Source organism: Manis pentadactyla, chromosome 7 (genome assembly GCF_030020395.1).
Source record: "Manis pentadactyla isolate mManPen7 chromosome 7, mManPen7.hap1, whole genome shotgun sequence".
Taxonomy (NCBI): domain Eukaryota; kingdom Metazoa; phylum Chordata; class Mammalia; order Pholidota; family Manidae; genus Manis; species Manis pentadactyla.
In genome coordinates, this window is record NC_080025.1 from 49858116 (window position 1) to 49885849 (window position 27734).

The 27734-nt window shown below is 44.2% G+C and overlaps 1 protein-coding gene across 4 annotated transcripts in view; it reads right to left on the reverse strand.

Moving 5' to 3' along the window:
• HECW1 (HECT, C2 and WW domain containing E3 ubiquitin protein ligase 1) overlaps window positions 1-27734 on the reverse strand; it is a 374060-nt gene that overhangs the window by 22895 nt on the left and 323431 nt on the right. For all 4 annotated transcript variants that reach the window (XM_057504386.1, XM_036918894.2, XM_036918893.2 and 1 more), the window contains 3 exons: window positions 26899-27019; window positions 26042-26155; window positions 25102-25254 (listed from right to left, as the gene is read on the reverse strand). In XM_057504386.1, coding sequence (XP_057360369.1) covers window positions 25102-25254; window positions 26042-26155; window positions 26899-27019 — 388 coding nt within the window. The remainder of the gene's footprint in view (window positions 1-25101; window positions 25255-26041; window positions 26156-26898; window positions 27020-27734) is intronic.

A 27734-nucleotide genomic window follows, 5' to 3' on the forward strand; every position in this document is an offset into this window, starting at 1 on the left:
CAAACATAGCTAAAAAGCTTAGATTGGAACAGGAAGCCTTTACCAGTTGAACTGCCATGGTGCAGAATTTACTGAATGAGAAAACACCTTCTAGTAATTGTGCGCCTCCTTTATTTATCTCACAAGCTTGAACAATGACTTGTTGGGAAATTGACTGTGTTTGTTGTAAGCCCAGTTATAAACGTGTAGGAATTATGACATGGAAAGACAATACTTTTCTTTAGCTTCTAGACTGATAATCTAAGAAACTACCTAGATAATTGAAAAATTCATAAACATAAAGAAAAAGTTCATGTTTTGGTCTAAGTTACTTGCCATAAATAAAGAGTTTTAAGGATAAGTGAAAGTCCTACAGAAGGAGCAGACCCCTCCTCCTCTGCTCAGGGTGGGCATGTGTCCCTTTAATATCAGGCCCCAGGGTCTCCAGGTGGAGGGCCCCCCTGCTGTGAACTTGCTGGGCCAGTCACTCCTTCCTCTCTGGGAGTCCCATCTGATGTGGCAGGCCAGCCCTGAGCAGGGGTGTGGCCTGCCCCTCCTTTTTACCCAGGGCTTCCATTCTTGAAGCCGCACTGGCCTCAGCACACAGCACACAGCACAGATGGCTAATGTGCTTCATGTTCTAGGGCTACTGCCACCAGCCTGCAGGCTGCTGCCCAAGATCTGCTCTTCTGAGCAGCCTGTCCACATTCATAATTTTGCTGGTAGAGAAAGAGCTCCTCTGTTAAATAAGGGGCCTCATAGCAGAGTTGCTGGGGTCCTGAGAGTTTACTGGGACTGCTTTTGAAGTTCATTCACTGTTCTTAATTCTGGGCTGGCAAGGTCACAATGGGCTTGGGGAGCAGCTAACCCCACTCATTCACATGTGAACCTCAGGCTTTGTTGGCCACCCTGGCTTGCTGAGTCATTCTTCTGCTCATCTGTTATTTCCGAGGACCCCAGATTCCTTGCTCACAATTTGCTGTCCACTGGGCCTCTTTGCAAGATATGCCCACAAGTGCCTGAGTCCGGTGATGGACGAATTCAATTTCTCTTCATGGGAGGGGCCTCAAGCCCCAGGTAAATCAGCAGATGTAAGTGCATTTAATGCAGGGATGGCAGAGGACAAGAGGAGACAAGGCCTCTTCCCCAACCGCACATACTAGATTTATTCAATGAAACACACCCACCAGCTACACCAGGCCTGTCCCCCTGGGGCCCTCCCCCTGCCACTAGATGGTAGGTCTCAATCTTTTCTCCCTTCCAGCCACTTGAAGGACATGGCTCCCTGATGGGTCAGGTTAGGACCTCCCTCCACTAGTAATCCTCAAGAGGGGGGAAAAGAGTTTCCCTCTGGCTTCACCCTGGGTGTAATATGAAAAGTCCCCAGGAGATTCTGAGATGCCATCGCCCTAAGATGTATTCCGGACTTTTTAAAAACACATAAGCCATTTTGTTCTATTTATTTACTGCTCAGAGATGATTCCACATACAACCATCTGGACCCGAGACACCAAAAATAGATGATCAATAGAGCAAAATACCAGTAACCCCACATGTAATAGAAAAAAAAATTGAGAGTCAATCAAATATGGGTCTCATTGGTTAGAAAGCACGGTTTCCCTTCAGAGGGGAATGGGGAGGGTTCACAGTTAGATTTCTCAACCTGACCCCACTAGCCCTGTGGTTTGTAGAAATATCCCTTGAACTCTACATTCTTTTCTTATCCTTGTTTTCAATATGCTGCAAGTTTTTTGTTTTGGTATCATCAACCCTTACCCTCCTGCAAAAGAAAAATAACAGAATTGGGTATTTTTTAGCATAAAGAAAAATATAAACAATACAGAAAATATTTAAAAAATGCAAAACTCTGTCATGTGAGGCAAAGTTCTTGACCCTGATGGGTCACCCCCTCCCCCAAGTATCAGTCATGAGCACAGACACACTCTCATAAATGGGGTCACCTTGCCTCTCATGATCTTCTGCAGCTTCCTCTTTTCACACCACAGGGCAGCACAGAGACCCTCACAAATTTGCAAATACAGGTTTCCATCATCACACTTAAATAAACTACAAAGGTTTTCATTGTGTGGAAGTTCTACACTCGGTTTAGCGCTCCCACTGTGGTGGAAACCTAAGTGGTCTTCACCTTTACACATCTGCTCATAGGTACTGGGGAGGCAGCAGGGAGCCATTTAACTCTGGGACCACCAGAGAACTCTTGAAATGGGCAGATGTGACTCTTCAAGGCTCCTTAGCAACACTCACCAGATGTCTGGGAGATGAACTGAGTTCCTCCGATTAAGTCACGGCAGCCACTTTGAGCTTTCATAGAGCCACGGAGGGGGGACTGTGGCAGGAGATCCCAAAGGAGCCAATGTTATTGGCAAGGATTTACCTCAGCTCCATATGGGTTTTGTATATTTTAGGGAGAGTTCAAAGGTAACAGAGTTTCACACATTTCTAGCACACCTTCCTGTGGTTCAAAGGCCCAGCAAAGACTTGACTCTTCCCTCACTCTTCCTGAGTGCTTTACTGTTTGTTGACTCATTTGGGCTGTTTTCCAATAATGCAAGAAAGGCCATGCAGTAGGGAGGACAACATTACAAGCTCTGATGTCAGGCTGCCTCAGTTTAACTCTCCTGAGCTGTGTGACTTTGGACAAGCTGCGTAACATCCATGGGTCTCAGATGACTCATCTGCAAAATGGGTTTCATAATTACAATTATTATATAGGGTAACTGATAAGATGTTGAGACTTTACTCAGGGACTAGTGGATGAGTCCACTGGGTGCTTAATAAATACTATCTGCCGACTGGCATGTTTGATCCCTTACCCCAGCTTGAAACCTAGAGCTATACACCTATGCTGGAGTGAAGAATGAGAATGTGGACCAGCATTGCTGTTTCCTGCAGAACTGCAAACTTTTGCTCTGCTCACAGATCACAGTGCTTGGCACAAGTAAGGGCCTGATCAAGATTTGCTGAATCAAACTGAACTGAAAATTGTCATCTGGTTTTATCCCAGGGAAGCACAACTATGTAAACTTACCGATGATTTCTGCAACATCATATACCTTTTGAAGCCTGTTTTAGATTAATTGCTTACATTTCTAGTACCTATGGTAGGTCTCTGTCCAGGAAGGTGGATGAAAGACTGAACTGCAGAGGACACTTCAGGTGACTTCAGTGTAATGGAAAGATGAGCTGGATGTTTTGCATCAAGAAGCTGAAATAGTAGGTCTCTCCCCTTCTTCTCCCTCTTCAATCTCTAATGAAACTGGGTGGGAACATGTTTTAGCAGGAGGTACTATGTAATGATTTCACAGTGTATTTTTTAACTGATTCTTTAAAAAGCAGTTTCCATGATGGCAAAAAAAATTTGGTCAGGACATTTGGGAGAGGAATTTCTTGTCCACAGGCCACATTTATGGAAAGGGACACAGGATGGTTTGACAAGCAAAGAAAATAAAAGACCGAGTGAGACCCTGGAAGGACATTTTGGAAAGTGGAACACTTTAAAAAGGTTTCTAGTTAGTCTCTTGATATGAAAGTGATATAAAATGGAATAAAATGTTCAGGGCGGTACCCAGGCAATATGCCTGAAAGGTTTGCTGCAGTGTTTTGGTTCTTTGATCCCCTGGTGTTAAACTTGGGCCCCTACTAATTGTCTCAAGGTGTGTCCTGGTTTTGGTGACCTTCTCAGTCACCTCTTTTTGACCTATAAGCCATCATCTCTCTCTGAGGGATTCTTGGCCTCTGCATTCCCTGTACCCGCTTTCTCTTTGAGAGGCACAAAGCTGGTGCCATCGCCTAGCCTCCCTGCCCGGGAAGGGGATCAGCCTGTATCCTAGAGAACTGTAAAGAGGCTGGGCATCTGGGGACAGTGTACACGGCTCTTCCTGCCTTTGGTGAGGGGCTGGGGGCCTGAGACAGATGCAAGACCACCTGGCAGGACCCTGAGGACCGCCCTAAACCCTGTGCACCTGCAGACTTAAAGGCCTCTTCCGAGAGCCTGTCAGAACCAGCATGGCACTGGCGCATCCCAGGGGCTCCAAGTCAGTCTGCTGCGTCAGTGAACGAGGCCAGAGCGCCGCTGAAATGGCACCCATGCCTGACGGTCCCCACGACACCATCACAATGGCCTGCCTCTCAAGCTATGACTGAGAATGCACCCACTTGTCACTGTGGACTGACAGCTGGGTGGTTTGTGTTAGCTCAGTTCTAGAAGGTTCTCTCTGCTGCAGTCATGTTTTGCATTCATGCTGTTTTCAGATTCATTTCTGGTCCCTGCTTTCCTGGCAGTGGGCTTAAGTTCCTTTAAGAGGTCCTTTGTGGTTCTCAAAAGAATAGAGCTAGTCTCTCAACCACAGTGCTATTGGCATTTGCTGTCCTGGGCACTGTACGATGTTTAACACCTCCTCTAGCCTTTACCCACTACATGCCAGCATTACCTTCTCCAAGGATGAAACAACCAAAACTCTCTCCAGATGTTGCCAAATGTCCCTTGATTGGGGTGGGAGCAAAACCACCCTCCCGGGGAAAGGCTATCTGAAGAGGTGATCGTAGCTCCTTTCTAACACATAGGTGCCTCTTGTCTCTCCTGGGATTGCCAAGACAATGAAGGTCACACACCCCGAGGCTTTGAGCTCTACTCTGCACATATCTAAGCAGTTTTTTCATTCCTCCTTGAATCTCTAAGCTTAGCTTCCTACCCCACAAATATCCTTTTGGACTCCCACCAAAAACTTGAGCTCTAGGCTTCTCTTGGGGAAAGGATGGGAGGGCAGAATGATTCTTCTCAAATGCACCATCACATTGTGTCATCCTTTCTGAGGGATAATGCCTGATCTGAATTAAGAAAAGAAATAAGCCTCAGAGAGAATGAGCATTGTAAGCTGGGAATATAGAAATAACAAGTGTGGGAACATACATGGTTTATTTAAATAACAGTGAAGAGGACAATGGGGTTGGACCCAGAGAGAGAAGGTGAGGCTGGTAACACGTGGGTTTGGAGATATACCCAGGGGACAGATCATGCAGGGCTTCGCAGGCCATGGAAAGGACTTTGGATTTTATTCTAAGTGCAGTGGGAATCCACTGGCGGTTTCCTGTAGGGTCTATGGAATGAATTGATTGATGTGGAAATGATCACTCTGGATGCTTCTTGGAGAAAGGTGAGGCTGTCAAGGGTGGAAGCAGGGAGACCAGTTTAGAGGTTAGTCCAAATGCGAGGTGATGGCAACCACTAGGGTGGTGGCAGTGGAGGTGACAAGGTCAGACTGGGGATGTATTTCATAATAGAGTCAAGAGAATTTGTTGATGGATTAGATGGGAGATGTCAGGAAAAGGGAGGTGCCAAAGACAGTCCATGGTCTTTGGCCAGACCAGTTGCATAGGTGGTGGTGCTATTTGTTGAGATTGGAAACACCAGAAGAGAAGGTCTGACTTTGAGAGGTGTCTTCCAGACACATTAAGTTTGTGAGGCCTATTAAATCTGGGTGGAGCTATTGAGTAGGCAGTTGTATCACTGAGTCAGTACTTCTGGGAACAGGGCCAGCCTGCAGATGTTAATGTGAGGTCATCAGAATTTAGATGGCATTTGAAGTCCTGTAGTTGGATGAGACTTCCCCAGGGAAATGCATGCATTGGGAGAGGTGGGCCAAAGGCTGAGCCTTAAGCAGTGCAACATTCAGGGATCTGGAAGATAAGGAGTGACAATAAAGTGAACTGAGAAAGAAGAGGCAATAGGCAGGAGAGGAACCAAGGAATGTGGAGAGCGTGTTTCAGGAACGAGGCAGAGACTGAGTCAAGTGCTCTTGACATCTGGTGGTAGGAGGTCTAAGAGTTGCCCAATGCATTTGGCAACCGCGATGAGAGTTGTGTCTGTGGTGGGGGAAGGGGCGGAAAGGTTGGCTGGAGAGAATGGGAGAAAGAGCGCAGGTAACTGCAGACGATTGTTTCTCTAAAGGAAGAAACAATTCACAGTGGTAGGTAGAAGAGGGTGTGACATCAAGGAGGTTGGGTTTGCTTTTTAAAGGTGAGAGAAATTACAATGTGTTCATGCATTTTCAATTTCAACAAATTTACTGAATGCCCACTATAGGTGCAAAGAAAGACACAAAAGTAGAAGTTCATTTGGAAGCGTTTACAGGATAGTAAGGAGGATAGACATAGCAATGCAGCGTTTCTTTACCATTCAGCAAGTTCTGTGGAAGAGCACACAGGGTGTGTGAAAACACAAAGGAAGGAGACCCAGCAGATTTTGCGAGGAATTAAATCCAGGCAGAGTCGCTGGAGTAGGTGATGACTGAGGCAAGCTTTGAAGAATGAGTAGAAATTCATGAAGGCAGGGAAGGACTTTCCAAGAGGGTAAAATCACATGAGGGAAGAGGCAGGAAATGGAATGGAATGTGTCTAGAACAGCATGCCACTCACGATGACTAGGGAATAAGGACTAAGGAGCAGCAAGGTGAGACTAAAGAAAGAGGAAAGGGGAGGGGCCTGGAAGGTCTTCTTTTCTATTCCAGCAAGTTCAGCCTTCAAATTATAGAGAACAGGGACCTGCGGAAGGGTGTAAGCAACAAGTGACATACTTGGTTTGGCATTTTAAAGAATTCAATCTGAAGCCTCATGAAGGACAGGTCCGAGGAAGGAGCAGATTGGGGGGTATTACGGAATGTCCAGGTAATCGAGACACACTCTGGAGAAAATCGGCAGGACAGGGGGCTTTATGTGAGCAGACGTGAAGGATGACAGGAAGTGGCTCATGGGAGGATTCTAAGTTATATTTGGAGAAGGGTCAAAATGAAGATATCTAGTAAGTATTTGGATAATAGAGTCTGAAGCTCAACAGAGAGGTTCGGCTTAAAAATAGAGATTTCGAATTCATATTTTGACATGTAGAGTTTATAAAACAGTAAACTTTGATTCCATTATTATATTTTATATAAAATTATATCTTTCCATCCATCCATCCATCCACCCATACATACATAAAATAGCATGGAACGACTTGAGTCAAATATTAAGAGCATTAATTTCTGTATGGACATATTTCCTCATGGATATTAGTTTTTTCTATAATGAATGTCCATTCTGATGTGATACATTACATAGATTTATTTACATATAATGGAGGTATAAGGAAAACTCAAAGACACTGGTGTCTCAGAATGCAAGGGGAAGAGCCTCAGGTGAGGTCCATATTACTGCAGTAAAGTTTCCATTAAGCTAAGGAGTCATAATAGTTCACTACATCTGGCCATTAGGTGGTTTCTGCTGCTCATTAAAAGGGCAGTTTTGGTGATGGATACTTAAGTCAGATTTCAGTAGGTGAGTGGGGGAGAGGGTCCATGGCAGTGGGGGAGGGTACATGTAAAGACGGGTGGATAGAGAAAACCATTGGAGCAAGGGCATGGAGGAGATGGGCCCAGGTGGACCCGGAGCCTAAGTGGAGGGCTGTGCCTGGACAGGAGGAGGGACACTCAGGGAAGGTGTTAGTATTTGTAGTTGGGCGGGAAACTGAAGTCACCTCTGTATTTCTTCAGATCGGCAGGATCTAAAGTCATCTCCTCAGAGTGAAGGAATCTGGTTGGCAGGGGCTTTCAGGACAGTGAATGGAAGATGCATCAAAGGACTGGTGAGCTTTGCTGTAGAACCTGCTGAAGTCAGAGGGCATGATTTAGAATTGTACCATCTCAGGATTATTTCATTTTCTCTGGGGCTAGAGGTACAGGAAACAGCTCCCACTGAATATGGGAGAGTGAGTTATGACACTGATCCAAGATGGCATTGGCCCATCAAATGGGCACAAGCGTGTAGGAGAGAGGGAATTGTGGGTGCACAGAAAAGAGTTCAGGAGGCCTGGGGTGAAGGAGACCCATGCCAGATGGGGAGAAGATGGTGAGTCTGAGGTGCAAATGACCTCGGTGAGCAGCTATGGTTGTGGGAGGAGGTGAGAACACTGGCAGTAGAAGGATTATAGATGGGATATTAGAGTTTTCAGATTCAGATATGGCACAGTTCTGGGTGATAATGAGGTCAGGAGGGTAATGAAGTAGGGAGCAGGTGGCTTGAGTAGAATGTAGGTCAAGGCCCCTGGGATTAGGTTAGGACTATTCTCTACACCCACCTTTACTCAGATAGTGTTTCAAGGAATGTGTAAAGAAACCCCTGCTCATGCCCTGAAAAACTGTAAATATTGCAGATGCAAGGCATGATTTGTATCTAGTTTTCCTAGCTTCCCTGTGTGTGGAAACAGTGTTGGAAATTAGCTGAGAAAACGAAGATTTCTTCATCTGCCGTGAAAGAGACTCCGCCAAACACAAGATAATGACAGGGTATTATCTTCTGATTGTTAATTAGCAACTGAAATGAATGTCTAGTCCTGATGTGTGCCAGGTGACCTCCATTAATTTCAACCACTCAGGGGGCAAAGGATTAAGACAGGACTGCTTGTTCCTCAATGTGGCAACACAGTGGACCAAATGGGTGCCTCCCTGTTAGAGAGAGCTCCTCTATAATACATGTAATATTATACAGATTATCTGCATCTGTAGTGGGTTGAATGTTGGCCCCCAAAAGGTATGTCTGCTTCCTAAATCCTGGAACCTATGAACCTAACTTTATTTGGAAAAAGGATCTTTGCAGATATAATTAAAGATCTCATGATGAGGTCATTGTGGATTATCCATGTGGGTCCTAAATCCACTGACAGATGCTGTTCTGTGAGACAAAAGAGGAGACACAGAAACGGAGGAAAAGGTCAGGTGCAGACAGAAACAGAGATGGGAGCGGTGCAGCCACAAGCCAAAGAATGCCTGGAGCCACCAGGAGCCGGAGGAGGCCCGGAAGGACTCTACTCTGGGGGCTTCAGGGGAGCACATTCTTGCTGACATCTGGATTTTGCACTTCCGGCCTCCAGAACTGAGACTACCCAGTTTGGAGTAATTTGCCTTGGCAGCCCTAGGTAAGTAATATACTCCATCCAAAGGGGGTCCCTTTTCCTTAGTTTTCTGGAACACTTTTCCCTAAGAACAGTATTGTGTAGTTTCTAAGCTGGCCTACTAAAGTCATACATTTAATTTCATGCAAAAGGAGAATTTATCCAGTTTTGAATAAGACATGGAGTCTTGTTCCATGCCCAGAATTTTATAGAAAAGTTGATTAAAAAGGCTGCTGGCTTGCGTAAAGAAAATGTTCTGAAATTTGCTGTGTCTTCACCTAAGAGGGGAATCCAGGAAGGTGAGGACCTAAAAGGTCTTAATTATCTGAGTCGCACAGACCAAAGAACACAGGAATAGCAATGCCATTGTGCTCCAGGCAGAACCGATGGTGCCTTACTGCCCCTTTCCATGTTGTGTCCCTCTTGCCTGTGACTCATTAAGCAATGCATTCCACTAAAACTGAGTCAGGTTAAAAAAAGAATCAATTTGGTATAACCTGTTAGGCTGGAGGAAGGAAAAACAAGGACATGCAAAGAGAACAGAGAGACGCCATAGGGGGAGAACAGACCAGACCCCAAGGTCTGTGCCTTATATGGAAAGGGGACAGCTCTTCCTGAATTCCATCCTGATGTGCCAACTAAGACCCAGATGTCAGCCTCCTCCCTCTTGGAAGGAAAAAAGTTTCTAGTTGTCTATTATGTCACCTTTAGCCAATCATACCTCTCCACGCTCCCTAGGATAGCTTGCCCACTCCTCCCCCTCCTAGCCCCTTATAAACCCCCATCTCCCTGACCGGGCGTGACTTCCCCAGCCTGTGATAGCCAGACCGCAGAACATCACCTGGGAATTTGCGTTCAAATAAACTACCTGGCCCTTTGTTGCCTCTCTTCGCCTGCTTATTTCATCTAGAATCTATCTTACATAACCTAAATAACTTTTAGTTCATTTGTTCTTTCGTTCATTTGTTCCTTCCTTTTTTCCTTCTTTCCTTTTTTCCTTCCTTTCTTCCATCTTTCAACAGATCATAATGAGATACCTATCATTTCAGAGGCACTATGGTAGTTCCTGGGATATTTATGAACACAGGAGACAAGGCTTCCATATCCCCATGGAACAAATAGTCTACTGACATTACGGTTCCAGAAATTATTAGATTATTGCAATACTACTTAAGTCTCAACTAAAATTACGTTCTTTAATTTTTCACGTGACTGGCAAAATAATAATGGCTCTAACAACATCACGTTCTCATGATACAGAAGGTATATGTACTGATAAAACCACAATACCAGGAATATTTGAAGCTATTTAAGTAATTGGTTCTGAATGAATTACATTGAGCATTGATAGAGGCAAAATGTGGGAAGCATAAACCAAACACATTAGCATGATTCTGAGGTTTGCAACTATGTTCTGTTTAGCTTTACTGTTTTGAAGACTTATGTACTGCTTATATTTTTCTTTAGATAATAGAATTAATTGATGTTCTTTGAGATTAGACTATAAAGAAGAAGTCCCCAGAAGTCTGGATAGCAGGGAAAGCCAATTTTGAAGTATACATTGGCTATACATCACCAGAAAACTGGAAGCCCTTCTTGCCCCTTCGTGCCCTTAAAGATCCCAAGGCATCTGTCAAATCTGTTCCCAGCCTATGCCTGAGAATTTGTCTCCCAGGTTAAATCACACTCTTCCTTAGAAGTCTAGGTGGTTCCCGTGTTTCTTTCACAGTGATATTCCTGATGTTTAGATTTATGTATCTCTACCCATTATCCCCCTTCAGATCACTTGGATATGTTGATCACGTTCCTGACATGATTAGGGTTGAACTTCTGTCCCTGGGTCACCTCTGAAAATGCCATCTTCAACACTTCCTTTGGGGAATAGTTCTACTATTCTCAACTTAGGAAATTCATGCTAGATGGTTGGCCCCCTCTTCCATTCATTCCAGTTTCCGTTGCTGTCAAACTCGGTACCGTTCCCACTGCTCTGACTTTACATTTCCCCCCATGAAATTTAAGTTAAACAGAAAATAAACCTCTGTATTTTCACATAATTTATTATTTAAACCTCTTCCAGTAGTGTGGGATAAATTGAAGAATTTCCAGAATCTCCTGCCTAGACTTAGTCATTTACATATCAATAAGTGTTTACTGCTGCAGCCTCCCACAGCCTCTGGGGCAAGGGGTGGAGAGATTACGGCCATTCTCTTCTCTCATCCGTTCCTGGTAAGTAATTGGTCTGGTGTCTGCCAGTCACCAAGGATCCACCAATGGAGTTCCTGCCACAAAGGGTGGGTGGGAAGTGGAGAGCATGCCAAGGGGCAGAACATGAGTGGCGGCAGAGGAGACGGCCCAGGCTGGTGAACTCGAGCAAGCTGTGAGCAATAAAAAACAGCTTCTCCCAACCAACCCTTTCCCTTGACTTATTTCTGTTTCACTGGTTTCACAGGGGATTAGTACTAGGCTGGGAACACTCTTCCCCCAAGAGCAGCAAAACAGACAAAAAGTCATTTGAAGACAAGATGTTGTTGCCCTGTTAATTCTATTCAGTACTTAAACAGATTAGAAAATGAACAAATTTCATGGGAAGTGCACCTTTCAGTGACTTAGCCAGTAGTTCCAATTTTGTTTATTTTTATACTCATAGTCAAGCCTAAGGATTTCTCAGCCATGACATTGGCCACATATTGTCATTTATTCTCAGGCTTGCCATTGTTACTATAGTGCTTTCATTTCCTTTGTCCTCAAAGCCAAGTTTAAGGTGGGCAGCATCAAATCCCACTTATTTAATCAAGGCACTATGTAGTCATAAAAAGTTTGAATCATGTAAACAAAATGTAATTTTTAATCTCTATTTTATGCATTAGGATGATGAAGGAGGGTAATGTAAACAGTCTGGTCAAATTAATTTACACCGATTCTTCTGAAACCTGACCGCAGTTTAAATCCTAATACACTACAGAAATCTGGAGAATAGCAGGTGGCACCTTCCATCCCTGTGAGCTTCTTGCCACTAATGGCTGCTTTTACAAAATTTTCTGTAAGTTCTTTCCCAATTATATAAGCACACAAGAGAGCTAAAGGTGACACAATAGCCTGAAAACCCAGATCTCCAGTCTCTACAGTGGAAATTTTTTTTTAAGTCCTTTCAATTTTAGGTCTGCATTTAAGAGTGCACAGCCTCTGCACTCTTCTCTTCCCATCTCCAAATCAGGGATAATAATGTAAAATTTGCTTACCTACATCATGGAATTAACAAGCAGAGTAATTTAAGGTTAATAGGTTCTTTGAAGATGAAGAGTAGTTTGTAATTGCTCAGTTCTATTATATTCTAAAAACCTGTCTCAAAGATACTCCTCTTTCCTTAGGCTCATAACTTTTAATAATTAAAAATAATTATCCTTGCTCAACTTCATTATTGAGGTACATGAAGTATTTATGATGTTCTCACACAATATATGTTTCCATGCTTTTCACTATAGTATTGCCTGCATCTTGGGACCTTTATGCTTTCTAACGTCTCACATATTGGCAAATTGAAGGACCATCTGTTGTTTTGCCTGGGGGATTTCGTTTCTCTATGTGAACATTGCAGGAGCACCTAGCTTTCTTCTCAGACTCTCTGGAGGGCTCTCGGAGCTGCCAGCATCTAGGGAAGTGTTTCTCCAAGGGTGGGGACCCTCCCACTGGCATCAGCATGCCTTGGGTGCTCATTAAAATAGAGGTGTCGGAGTCAGATTCTGTGGGGTGGGTTCTGGAAATCTTCACTTAAAACAATTCTGCAATTGCCTACTAAAGAGAACCATTGACTCCAAGTCCCTCATCCTTTTTTTTTTTTTAAATGGAAAAAATAGAGATTTGGAAGTCAGAAGTGAAGTTCTGCCTTAGGCATCAGCCTTGCGTTTTATGCACAGATGCAGGGAAGGGATGGAAAGAAAGACCTGCCTCTTCTAAAAGTAGAGGGACCAAGTGTCCTGCGTGGGCTCGTCTCAGCCCACTTACCTGCAGCCACATATCTTCATGCCTCCTCCTGCCCCACTAAACTGGGGAGGGTTTCTTCTTTTTGCCCAAAGCTAATCCCTTTTGTGGTCCCCAGCCTCTAAGCGCGCATGTGCAGCCTATACTTGCCAGTTATTTTACGACAGCCTAGAGAAAGAAGGCGCTGCCCTAGTTTCAGAGTTTCTCTACTTATGCAATTTTCTTCCCTCCTGAGATTTTCTTCCCTCCTGCCTCATCTGGGCTCTTGCCCCCTCAGTTTTCTGTCCTCTCATAATTCAAGTTTCCCTCTCTGTTTACATTGTCTCGTCAACTACCTTGTACCCTTCTAGCTGCCCACAAAGCTAAGTTCCCAGCAAGAGCAGCTTTCAGGACTGATTGCCAATATAATTTTTTATTGATGTGTTAAGTGGCAAATGCTAGGTGTACATCATAGCGAGTCAACATCTTTACGCATTATGAAATGACCTCCACGATAAGTCCAGTTACCCCGTCACCATTCAGTTACCACAGTATTACTGACTATATTCCCTGTGCTGCCCAGGACATCCCCATGGCCTACTGAAGCAGGAGTGCCTTTGGAAAGTGGCACACAGGACACACAGCTGGGGCCAGGGCCAGCACTAATAGCATCCTTGCGCCAGAGCTGATCTGGGATAAGCACCAGGAAAGCAGTTTTAATTCTTTGCAGCTCCTGGTCCTCCCCGCAGAGCACTTCCCTGCCCCTTGCTCCTGTGCCACACCCCGCGTTGTCTTCACTCCTTCTGCCGGGAGCACATTCCGGCCAGCTGAGTTCAGGGTTCAGCCCTAAGCTGGTCTCCCATCTCCAAAGTCCAGTTCGGCCCTGGCATCCTCCCCAGAGGTTTGTTCTGTAGTCATTTCCTCCTGGTCTGTGGGAGGATTGAGGAGTGGCGTCTGGTCCTCCTGCACAGCTGACCTGCAGGGAGGACCCTGTGGCCTGCTGCTGGGCAGGTAACACACCCGGGCCTAAGAGAACTCCCTGCTTGAAGACCCCTGAGGAACTCCACGGAATTCTGATTCCTAAAGGGCATGGCCTAAAATTTGCTCAACTGAGTCCAGAAGGCAACTGTCCCAGGAGGTTCTTTTCTGGATGGACTACAAGGGACCCAAGCATGGGTGCAGGGGCCTGACTGCACCCAGGCCCCACCCCAGGCCCTTCTCTGAGGCTGGGCTATGCTGGTCCATTACCCACAGATGTCTAATATATGACTTATTCCAATGTTGAACACGGTTTTCATAAAACTGTAGGCCCACAGAAATATTCTTTATCTTGCAAAAATATTGCTGCCCTTGTCCGGCCAAGTGCACTTTTCCCTCCAGCCTCTTCTCATATGGGACATCAAAGCAGCAGCTCTCAACAGGGAGAGTTCACATCCCAGAAGACACCTGGCAAAGTCTGGAGACACTGGCTGTCACTGCTGTGGGGAGTGGTGGTTCTGGGACTGTACCCGGCGAGCAGAGGCCGGGGATGTTGGTAAACAGCCTACAACACGCAGAGCACTCCCTACAATAAAGAGTATGTGGCCTCAGATATCTGTAGTGCTGAGTGGGGAAACCCTTGGTGGAAGGCAGCGACCTAGCTTTCTCTACCACCTTCCTGAGTCCCTGTAACAGGTGCTCATACCTGCGGGAAACAATGATAGCATCTGTGTTTCTTGAATGCCTACAGGTGCTAGTCACTTTTTCTGTACCTTGACAACGGTCAGGAAGCACAGGCACTATTATCATCTTCTTATGGGCAATGAAGCTGAGATTCAGGTAGGTTAAGAAACCTTCCCAAGGTCACACAGCAACTGAGAGCTGGAGAAGGAATTCACAATGGGTTTGCCTGGCTCTGAAGGGCAAACACAGACAATAAAGTGCCGCCCAGTTCAGTTTCAAAGATAACGCAAATCCTTACAATGCCAAATAGCCAGAGAGCCGCAGAATGGGAGAAGCAGACAGTAACCCAGACTGCTGTGTTTTTCACTGTTTTGCACAAAAGCACAGAGATGTGGGGGTGGGGAAGAAGAGTTTGAGGGGACAATGGGCAGCCACTGAGCCCGGCTCGCTTCCCTATGTTTTAGATGCTGGGAATTAAAGCACCTTTCATTACAAAGCAAGGTTTCAGCTACGGGTATTTGAAAATCTGTTTCTAAAAGAACTCAGGAGAGGATGAATTATTTTTCAGAAGAAAGTTCAGGATAGAAGTCACAATGAACATGAAGTATTTTAACTGGGGTTTAAGGGTGGGTGAAATGTGGACCCGGGAGAATGAGAGAAGGGGGCAGAGTGAACACAGGGCACATGGGAGTGGGGCGCAGCCCTGACGGGGACCCGGGAGGCCGAGGGGGGCTGGTCAGCATAGCGGATGGTGTCTCCAGGTAGGCAGTCCTGCACTTGGGCTGTCCTGAGGAGTGGGGTAGTCTGGACTTCATTTTATTGAGAGTGGGAATTCTTAAAAACCTTTGTGCTGAGTAAAAGGGAGAGAGAGGTGGGAAATGGGATGAAGACTGGAAGAGATGAGAGGGAGGGTGAGCACGGGAGGAGCGCGCACGGGTGGACCTGATCACAGGCCACAGGCTCCCCGCCCAGCAGCCCCTGCGGCCCTGCACCAAGTCCTCCAGGGTGTGAGAGGGCACTGAGAAACCTGAGCCTTAGTCATCTGTTCCCTGTAGTAATTTAGCGAGCCACTTGTACCAGGTGGCATTTCAATTGTTAGGGATTTTTTTTTTAAATTACACAGCTCATGTTTACATAAATTCATTAACACGATCATAGACATTTTTTACCATTGCTGGTTTGTCTTCTGACTTACTTGCCTCCTCTCTCCCATGACCCGTGTTGACTAAAACGTATCCTTCCATATTTTTATCTAAATCATACAATCACACACTAATTTATTTATATTTATGTATCTATATACCTACATACACATATAGTTTTTGTGGTATTACTTTTCAGTTTTTGAATCCTGTTGTTCATACATTTCTGCTTCTTTCTTCCCTCAACAATATGTTGAAGAAATCCCCTCCATCATTGGTAAAGCTTTTAATAATAACAATGCAGCCCTTATACAGCTCACATCAGTCACTGTGTAGTGTGGACCAGTCCCCAGCTGATGAACACTTGCATTGCTTCCACATTTGTGTCTTTACAAATGAGGCTGGAATAAACATCCTTGTCTGTCTTGTTAGGCAGTATAGAACCGCTTTAGAAAATTTGCACTCTAGAGCCAGACTACTACTGGCTTTGATTCCTGGCTGTACCATTTACTAGCTTGGGCAACTATTAAACCTCTATGGGTATCACTTCCCTCATTTGTAAAATAGGGGGAATTGTAATAGGATGTGTAACTCACATAGAGTCTTTAAAAACATATATGGGCCATAATAAGGGCTCAAGAAATACTAGTTATTATTAGAAGAGTCTTTATGGTAATGCTTTTGTTTCTATGAGATAGATTCATGGGCCAAAGGGTATATGAGGTTTAAAATTTTTAGTATATATTGTTGATTGTGAATTTTAAATAGGCCATAAAAAATACATGTTTCTATTGCCAATGCATGAAAGCATTCTCTTATCTTTGTCCCCTTCAAAAGGAGATAATGTACCTCTTTTTAATTTTTGCCCATTTGATAGTTATGAAGTGATGCATCATTGTTAATTTTAGTTTGCATTTCCTTGACCTTTGGTAAAGTTGAAATTCTTTTTATAGGTTTGTTGATTATTTGGATTTTTTCTTCTCTAAACAGCTTTTTCTTACTCATTGATGATATTTCTAGAGTTGTTTCCCCTCTTTCTTTCAAATATAAGGGCTCTTTGAAATCTACATTACATATTCTCAGCCTTTGATTTGTCCGAGTTGCAAAAATTATTTTTCAAAGTTAGAGTTTGCCTTTTGGCTTTGCTTTTGGTATTTTTCCTATAAGATAGGCAAAACAATAAGGCACACATGGGAGTGGAGCTACCATTAAAACAAGTTTAATTTTTATATTCAAATATGCTTTCTTTTTCTTTTATAGATTCTAGGGTTCCAATTTTAACTTTAAATGTCTTTACCACTCAAGCTTTCTTGAGTTTGTTTTATGTACTCAATAATGTTTATGTTCTAGAATATATATAAAGTCACCTAGTTTTTCTTGAAGAAGTTTTATTGTTACGTTTTTTACATATACTCTCAAATTGGAAAGGAACTTAACCTAAGTTTTTTGGTTGTATAGCCAGTTGTATCTCATCACTAACGGATAGTCCATTCTTTCCCACCTGAACTGTCGTAGATGAAACACTTATACAACATCAGCTCTATTTCTAGATAATGCAAGTGTTCAAAAAGAGTGTTCTCTATAATAGTTTTGAAAATTTTACTAGAAGTTTCTCACAAGTTCTGAAGGAAGCTGGGTTAAGAAATGGGCAGACTGGGTATAGGCACAACCAGTCACACATATTTCATGATGACTTCTTAACGAGGCATTGAGCTTCTCTAGGGCACTGCTAGGAAGGCTACTCAGGTTCAGCCAGAGATGAGATGATGAAACTCTTGTAGGTGTCTAGGAAAAGACCCAGGGGCTAGGATGGCTTTGTGGGGGGAGGGAGCTTATCTGAAATTTGACAAAAAAGCTACACACTGAGCTCTTCTGTCAGGAGGGGACTTGGAGACTGAAGGGAGATACCCAATGGGATCTCATGATATTGTGGTTTCTATCTACTAATTCAAGACTGCAGATGTAGCAAGGGATATTTAAAGTGTGTTGTCCAGAACCTCTTGAGTTCCATAAAACTCTACAATTACTTTCAATGCCCACTTGGCCAAATTAAACATGCTCAAAGAAGCCTTCCTCTTCTGCCTACCTCCTGTTGCTAAAGACCTGAAAACCAGATTTTTACCACCCAAGCAGTATCTGCTTGGAAAAGGAGAGAGGTCAAGGCAGGGCAAGAGGAGGGAGAGGAGTCTCTTTTTCAGTTAGTAAAGGCTCTTGGAGATTTTGGTTTGAGAGGTCCTAGAATTTCTGCTTGTAAGCACTGGTAAGGTTAAATCTGTCACCATCTGTGAAATGAGCACACTGACCGTCTGGTAGTTGCACAGAAACTGATTAACAGTTGTTAGATTTGAAACCAGGACTTCTGAAAATTCCTCTCACACTGATGGTTATGTAAAGAGTGACTCTATCACTGCAACTTCTTAAAATGATACATGCTGATACTTAAACAGAGCATGTGGACACTGGCTCTCTTCTTCAAAATAGAGAAGAAGTCCACCTATTTCAATTGTTTAGACTTCAGCACATCTGATTTGTTGTGGGAAAAGAGGCATTCAGAATGACTGAGAAAGATAAAAGGGTTTCCAGTGATGATTTCAGAGAAGACAACTGGTAGGAACTTAACGACACTCAACAGTGAGTGCTCTTTTTTTCTGAATCCAAATATTCTGAAGTTAAGTTGAAATGAGACTGAAACTCTCATAATCAAGTTTTAACTGAAGAGTATTCCTTCCATCCATCTACCCACCCATCCATCCACCCAACCACCAATCTATCCATCCATCCATCCACCCATCTATCCATCTATTCATCTACCCACCAATCCAACCAACCATCCATCCATCCATCCATCCATCCATCCACCCACCCACCCACCCATCCCATCCATCCTTCCATCTATCCATCCATCCATCCATCCATCCATCCATCCATCCACCCATCTATCCATCTATTCATCTACCCACCAACCCAACCATCCATCCATCCATCCATCCATCCATCCATCCATCCATCCATCCACCCATCCATCCATCCATCCACCCATCCATCCATCCATCCATCCATCCATCCATCCATCCACCCATCCTCCACCTATCCACCTGTCCATCCATCCTCCCTGCTTCCCTTACTGCCCATCCTTCTTTCTTTCCTTCCTTCCACACATACTTATTGAGTGCTGAGTTTGTGACTAAGAAAGCAACACTCTGGTCTCACAGGGCTTACATTCTAGGGGGAGAAAAAAAGAATGAGTTATAGGTATACAACATAAATTATGTAAGTATACTTTACTTCAGATAGTGGTAAATTCTATCAATATAGAAAGTATGGTGTTAAGTTGAAGAGTTATAAATGGATGGGCTATTTTAAATGAGTGCTCAGGGAAGGCCCTTAGAGGAGGTGTTTGAGCTGAAATGTGAGTCTTCAAGCATAATAATTCAAAAATACATGCATTTCACACCATTCATACTTTGTATTAGACATAAAAATGCGTTTGGAGCTTTTCACATTTATAGTTTTGTTATTCATGCCTCCATTCAAAATATGAGAACTTTTTACCTGTCATTTCCTTATACTTCATTTTATAACAAGTACAAACTTTCATATACTTACCCTCCCATCATCCATAATCATCACTAAGTTTTGCTCATTTGTCATTCTTCTTCTGAGATAACTTTCCATTCCTACTGCTTCTTTTCTAGTTTGATTCTTTGTCCTCTTTTCAAAGAACAATTCCAACAGCCTCTTAAATGATACCCCCATTGCCCACTCCAATTCATATACTTATAACCAGAGTTAACTTTCCAAAACATAGATAAGATCAAGACATTCCTCTACTCTAAAAATATTACATTGTCATTGTCATTATGAAACCCCAGCCCCCTGGAATGCCATCCAATGCCCTTCCCTATCTGACCAAGGAGGCCTTTACAGCCTTTCTCTCTCGCTTTGCAGCCACAGCAAACCAACCTGTCTGTTCACTCCTCCATCCTGCTGCCAGTTTTGGGCCCTCTACCTTGAGGTCCTGTCCTGTCTCTGCGGCTAACTATTCCTACTCTTCTGAAAGCTCCTTGTACTGAGCAATGTGATAAATGCTCTAATAGAGGTAGGTATAGCATTTATCATATTGTACTGTAGTTTACCCAAATAAATATCTGACTCTGCCTTAGTATGGGGGCTGGAGCCTGATGCTGAGGCCAGGCTGTCTGGGTTAGAATCCTAGTTTGGTCTGTGACTATCCCTGTGACTTTGGTTATGTCTGTACCTTATTTCCTTCATCTCTAAAAGCAGAATAATTCACTGTCTCTCTAATAGCATTGTTAGGCAAAAGTGTCTAGAAAGTGCCTGGCACATTTAGTAAGTTTTCAATAGATGCTTTGTTTAGTTTTGTATTAACATCTGTACCTCCAGGACATAAAATCAACATACAATAGAGAATAAAAGAATAAAAAGGTCAGCATATGAGCACCTCATTAATATGCAAATGAAGATAGGGAATTTGGAATATTACTTCAAGATTTGTGTGGTTGTCAAAGACACGTACAGCAGACACGTGCACTTTAGCAAATGGCAACATTCCTAGTGGACGGATTGAAAGTCCTGAATTGTAGAGGCTCTTCAGGTTATTTTGAGTCCCTGCCCCCACCCCTCACAGATCTCCCACCATTCTCTGTCCTGCTCTGTGAGCTTGGGGACAGGTTGGCAATACCTGGAGATACCTTGCCCTCTGGTCTGTGTGGGTTTGGCCAATAGACTGGAGGGTGGAAAATAGTGTTGAGGTAAATTTCCCGGCCTCTCTGCCTGACTCAGGGCTGGCAGGGCTGCATCCATCTGTGGCCACAGCTCCCATGGGGGGCCCAGCAGGGCTCCAGCTCCTCTGTCTTACTTGGTATGAATGTTTCACTGCTGACTTTGCCAACTTGGGAAGCCAGTGGTACAAATAAATAATGAAACAGCAACTATAGGAAGTCGTTTAAGGCTGAAGGCAAAAAAAATTGAAGTTTTTTTTTCTGCTTACTTAATATGTTTATATAGAATCTTCACTATATTCATTCATATTGACATATTTCAATACTTCGATAGAAACAAAGGGAGGGAGGTAGAATCGCTACGCCCCACTATACAGGCTTTTGATTTCCTGGCTGTATTCCAGTGTATGTGAAGCCCACACATAGTGAGCAGGAAGCCAGAGAATGTCAAGTACCTGCAGTCAAAAGGTAGCTTGCAGAGGGGGGACCCAGAGTGTCTGAGGCCTCTCCCCAATCTCTTTGGGTAGTGCCTGGCCTGGAAGCAGCCGATGCAGTGTGAAAAGAGGTGGAGGCTTTCCTTCAGTAACAAGCAGAACTTGGGCATCGTGTATAGCAGAGTGCAAAGCTCCCAGGGAATGTGTACATTTACTGCTGGCATTGTAAGAGCTTTAAAACCACAGATGGTACAAAATAAAAGTGTGGTCTTTAAGCAATTAAGATCAAAGGCACGTGGAAGGTATGAGACCCTATTTAACGGTCCTGGTACAAGGAAATGACTGGTATGGCTTGTGAAACAATGCTCATTTATGCACCTGATCATCAGTAAAATGTTATTTTGAACACTTGGAAGTGCCGTGCACATGTTAAGAGTAAAATAAGACCCGTCTCTGCTCACATGCAGCTTACTCTCTAGGGGAAATCAGACAAAACACAGTATGGGACATAGAAGAAGACCAGCATAAGATAAAAAACCAGAATAATACAAAAATGATTTGTCAAAGAAGTCTCCTCCAGCCACCTGGACCACGTCTAATCCTGTCAGGCTGACCTGGAGGGCATAACTTCAGTGTTACTATCGGTTGAGGCACCCACAGCCCAACAGGGGCTTCTTGTCAAAAGGTAAAGCAGGTTCTGTCCTAGCGGCTTAAGTTCACTCAGCAGGGCCTGTGGCCACCCAAAGGAAACCCCTCGCCTCTCCCAGGACTGTGGAGGTGCTGACAAGAGGAGTCTGACCCCACGTGAGGTTCACTACGCAATCTAGTGCCTTTGCTGTTTCTGTGTCCCGGCCCCTCTGCCTGCCCAGGGCTCAGGGGACTGAAGATTCAGACTTAGAGCCTCGGATCAGAGGGGAGGTCCCTGCTGGCTTCTTAACAAGTCGCCATCCAATGGAGACTCTCATCTGTATGAGCTCTGTTGAGATTGCTAGTTGCTCAGAAAGCTACCTGCACTTTTGTTTCTAGGCTACACTGTAAATATCCTCCACATGAGGGAACCCACGTCCTCATGTCCTTTCCTTTGGAAAGAGAGCAGTTACTAGCACCTTCAGGATGGGCACTTCTGGGCCTTTGACCTTTATAAAGGATCCCTCCAGGGAACTTAGCTAATTCCTACACCATCCCAGTATCATAGCTTCCTTGCTCCATGTGGTAAAGTGTAATGGACACACTGACACAGGCTCTTCGGCCCCTTCATGCCGAAGAGGAGCAGAAGGCGGCACAGCCAGGCTGGGGCAGGCACGGGGCAGCTGGCTGGTGCCTGGGCCAGTGGAAAGCGACTGAGGCCACTCTCAAGTAGCAGACAAGCTGGTTGCAAGTCCAGTGAGTCTTCTCTGCTTTCCAGGAGGCCTCTGCCTGTGGCCTGACTCTGCATCAGCACTGAATCAACTGTGACTACAGGTTTCCTTCAGAACAGTGGGTCCCATTCATGCCACCTAGGCCCTTAGCCATTAACCTCTGCCACCACCTCAATGCAGCTGCTCTGGTTGTCTGAAGACTCTTACAGCCTCAGTGTCCTAAGGTCTGCCCTCCAGTCCTGCTTCAAATCCCTACTGCCTACACTCCCACCCCTGGCCTCTGCCTTGTCAGACAGCTGGCTCCCCTCCTGCCGGCAAGTCCTCCCCTGCTCCTGCCAGTCCTGTTCATTCTCTGGACACCCTCCTCGCAGGCTTGGAGCCACCTGGCCACTCTTTCTTAGCTGCTGTCTGGACCTTTGACTCTGCCCACCCTTTACACGTCAGTGCCGTCCACCTTGCGGGCCTCTGCCGCGCTTGCCGTCTGCACGAGCTCCGGGGGCTCTCCTCTCCCATGGCCCAGCTGCTCCGCTGTTGGCGTCTCCAAATCTCAGTGTCTAGCCCAGCTATTCTGCTAACCGGGGACATGGTTCTGTTAGATATTAATATAAAAACCTGTATTTATAACAGAAACTGCAAGCTCTACCTGTCAAAGAATGAATTCCTCATCTTTCTACTAAATGTCTAACTTCCTACTAAATATCAGTCCACCCCATTGTGCCACTGAAAACCTCAGACTTACTCTATTTCTCTCTTTCATCCCCATTTCAACATTTAAGCAGTGAACAAACTGGTTCAGTCTCTTCTCCCTCCAAGATGCCCCTGAAGTCACTCTCTTCCCTTTTTTGGTGCAGACTTGGCTATAGTTTGGACCTGAATGTCTCCCCCTGACTTATCAACAGCTCCAAGCTATCTTGCTCTTTCCAGTCTTACCTCCTCAAATTTTTGCCCTCCCATGGCAAGATTTACTTTTTAAAACTACAAATCCGATTTCAGTTTCTCCAGCTGGGGCACGACCGTCTTCATCCCAGCCTCACTTCCCAGCACGAACCCAGGGCTCATCTATTCCCTGACCGTCTATACTGCTTGCTGAGGGCTCCATTCCCTCCCAGGCCTTTTGATTCTTGCCTCTAATTTTGCCTCTTCACATGTCTTTTCTCCCTTTCTCGGCTGAGTCTCCTCAACTGTCCTTTGAGACCCGGTGCGACCATCCCCTCTTTTTATAAAATCCACCAGCTTTGCTCCCCACTTTGCCATCCCCTACCTTGGGCTAAATGAGGCATTTTAATGAAATTGTGATGTAATATAATTCTCAGGCTTATACGTGCATCTCAGGCTTACACACACACACACACACACACACACACACACACACACACACACACAAGTATGCATGTGTATAACCTGGTAGTTAGGAGGCTGTGGTGTAATGTGCTCTTCTCACTAGCACTCCTTGAGGGAAGAGAGCTCATTTGTTTCGTCTTCATATCCTCCCAGCTCATAGTAGGTGCATGCTTTTTAATTGCTAAGTTCATGAAGGTACCCCACAACACCTAGCATAGTCCTATATGGTACAATATTTGGTGAAAATGTTTCTTTACTAATGGCTCATTCTAATTCATGATCTCTAAGACACAGTCTTAAATTCCATGCTCACAGACTAAGAGTGAATTGAAGAATTAAGTATGATCTGTGTACACATATATTCTGGTGTCGTGGGTCGCAGTTGCAATGAACGCTGCCTGAACATGACCGACGTTAGAGCTGGCAGTTAATTCTCTGGGTCATAAGTACTCTCACTGGTGGCTTGCCTGCTCTGCCTGCCCCGTCTGCGTGTTTCTGCCTTACAGGCTTCATCACCACTTATTGATAAGTTAAAGGGAAAGCAATGATAGAGGGCAATTTTTGTGTCTTCTCTTGTGCCCAACACTTGATGTAGACACACTCCTGCCTAGGCTCCAGAACTTCAGAGCTGAGAGGGCCAGTGGGAGAGGACACCAGCCCTGGCAGGGGCAGGGTATTCTTATGAGGGGGTCTGGGCTGTATGCCCGGCAGGCCCAGCTATTACCCCAGAAGCTCCTTCCCCAGCAGTCTTTGCACACACCCTAAATAAGCAAAGTCAGGTGAGAATCCACATTAGCAGTTTCCAGGGCTAATTTCCCTCTTGACAGCAGGAGCTCCTGAGACCAGGGATGGTTTTCAAGTCAGGTGTGGTGGTGACACTGCAAGAAAGTGCATGGATCCTAGGTGTCCCATGCAGCTTTCTGGAGACTTCTAATATACACACCTGAGGTATGTCTCCCACAGAACTGCACAGAATTGACTGACACTTATCTTCTGACACATATCAATAAGTAGTAATAGATGCCTCAAAGGGATAGAACCAAAGAGATACTGGATTTTCAAGTCAAAAGGATGCTTAGAGATCATCTGACCCGACAGCCTTATTTTACAGTAAGAAGAAGAAGATGATGTCCACCGTGCTAAAGCCATTGACCCAAGGTCAAAGAATTTCAAACCTATGAATACTTCCAAGAAGCCTCCACTGGGGACTCTTATGATTTCAGTAGAATTATCAACATCTAAGACCTCTATGTCTACTTACCTTAGTGTCTCCTCAGAAGGCAATTACTGTATCTTACTTAAATCAATTTGCAGTTGATAGTAAGTTTGCAGTATCTTTAGTCATTTATTTTGTATTCTGCATGAAGACTAATAGGGAATGTTCTGGGCTTCATTACTCACTCTCATTATGTCTCATAATACCTGGAGCACTGATCTAAGCATGGTGGCCCTCAAGAAAAACTGCTGAGTTTTGACTAACTGAGTTTTGACTAAGAAGACCAGAACTTCCAAACATAAGAAAGTGAAAATTCCAGATCTTACCATTCAAGATGGTTTTCCACAAAGGCAGACATGGGGCTGATCTGCACTGTGTAGGTGTCATTTGCAGAGTACTCAAAGAGTCCATAGTAAGGGTTGAAGAGCTCCTGAGACAAAAGGAAGAAGAACTCTCTCGAAGGACCACTGTAGTCCAGGCTGCAAAGGAAGCAGAGGCCCGGGAAGCTCATTACATGCGGGAGGTGGGGGAAGTTTTTCTGTCCGGGTACTAGTGTGGTTGTTCAGAGAGCAGGCACTGCTCTTTATAGTGGATTATAATTATAATATGCTGTAGAATATAAGGATGCAGCAATGGTTTGGGGATGTTTCTTACTAGATATCCATGGATGAACTCTCATGGCAGAGTTCCTTAATCTTTCTTCGATCATATAACACTTCCTGGATAAAACACACAGCTGACTGATTAAAAGCAAGAACATTGTTCAGGGAAGTGCAAGGGAATTTCTTGCGACAGTGCATGTGTGCATGTGTGTGAATTGAAAAAACTTCCAAGCTCATTCTGATATGACCTTCTAGGTGGGCTTACCGTCCGTGGTAGAGATGGCTTTCTAGGAAATTGTTGACCTTCTATGAAAAATTTGGTATGTAGCTGCATATGCGCAGTCTAGGAGGAAGAGTTCTTTGGCTACATACTCCGAAGTGTATGCCACATGAAAAGTAGCTTACACATGTATTTTTGGCTTATACTTTGACCACGTAGCCTCAGACTCTAGCATGCACCAGTAGTCTTAGGCTTTTGAAGAACATGAAACCTGAAGCTTGGCAATACCTGGAGAGAGAAAGACCTCCTAGGAGGACATAATCAGAATCAATTTGGGGCAAAGGTTCAGAGGCACCCTGGTCCTTCTTGAGAGAAATCTCTCAAGATCCAGGGGCTCCAGGCCACTGACAGTGACGTGTCTGCAGACAACTGCTGGTGCCTCACCCCTCCTCTCCAACAAAGGTGATGTAGAGCTTGTTTCGCTGGAGCTCCTTCCGGGAATAGGCCATCACCTGATTGAAGGTTCCCTCCAGCAAGTGGTCCCGGCGAATGATGAGCCTGGTGGGGAGAGCGGCAGCTTGAAGTGCCAATGCTGGAGAGTGTGCCTACCCTGCTAGAGAGTTCTGGTGAGAGCTAGTGCTCGGGCCATGGTCCCACGCCCACCCTGCCAGTGAGAGCAGATGCCATCAGTTCAGCGATGGACTTATTTTAACGCTGTTTTCAAGGTACTGGGAGTGCAAGCAGAATATGTACTCTTTTATAATTGGATATATTCCATCATATCGGACAACGTGTAGAATTCCTTTTGATCAATTCCAAAAAAGAATCTCTTAGGTTGGATTCCTGAGTTGGTTCATTTTTTAAAGATGAAAATAATAATTGGATATATTCCATCATATCGGACAACGTGTAGAATTCCTTTTGATCAATTCCAAAAAGAATCTCTTAGGTTGGATTCTTGAGTTGGGTTCATTTTTTAAAGATGAAAAGAATAAACCCAGAAGCTAAAGAAAAACAAAAAAAGAAAATATTCCACAACTTTTTACTTAGACCCCAGTAACAAAGTTACAATAAATTTGACCGATGAGTTAAATTTGTCCCAAGAATAAGTAAAGGGAATTATAATCTTTCATTTAGTTTAAGATTCCTTGTTTACTGAAAAGGTCTGCTACTGATCTTGTATGTCTTTGTCCAAATCGACTTTCTCTCTCTCCTGCCCTTCACACCTCCTTTAAGATCCCCTCTTCTTTCTTTTCAACTTCCTAATGTTTTCCCCTTCCTCGCTTTACTGGGACACTCACTTAATTTTCCCTGGGCCCTGACCAAATCCTTTGGCTTCCAGTTTCCGGTAGAAATTGCGGAGCTTGGCCTCGAAGTCTCTCCGGTAGGGTGAAGGGGCCCTGGCGCTGGCTCTCTGCAGGCCTGCAGAGAGAAGCACACAGGCGGAAAGGCAGCCCTTTTTATCAAAGAACACACATGCACAGCAACGATACAGGAAGGGCCAGCCAGAGGCACATTCAGGTGTCTTCATGTTTTTCTCCTCCGAGAGGTCTCCCTTGATTTCTGTTGCTCCCTCAGTTACTTTTATATAAAAAGAAATAATATAATAAAGAGAAAAAAAGAATTCTAATGACAATAAATATCTATGTCTTCAACTCCATTTCAAGCTGAATCTCTCTTAAAAACACCTTAATGAGCATGCATATTTCTTGGCTTAATCATACTTATATAATCTAAAAACAACATAATTCAAGCTAGACTAAATTTTTCTTGTTAAGTTGCTGTGAGAAGTGACTGTAACTGTGATGTGTGTCGTACTTGTAGAACTATATTGACATTGATGCTGAAATAGGCATGCCTGCCCGCTGGGGCCTAGGGGCTTAGGAGTTTATATTAGATATCCTTGCTTCATAAAATCAAGACCTATAATAAAAATGATAAAAATGATAATAGTAATTCCTTGACTCTATGTAGAAGAGAGTTTTTTTATATCAAGTGCTTTGTAAATGCTTTTTTGTCTTTATACACATTTTAATGGAAAATACAGCATTCTTCTCCAAGTTTTATAGATGACTAGAATCACGCTTTGCCCTTTCAATAACTGTTTATTAGTCACTATATCCCAAGTTATTAAGTT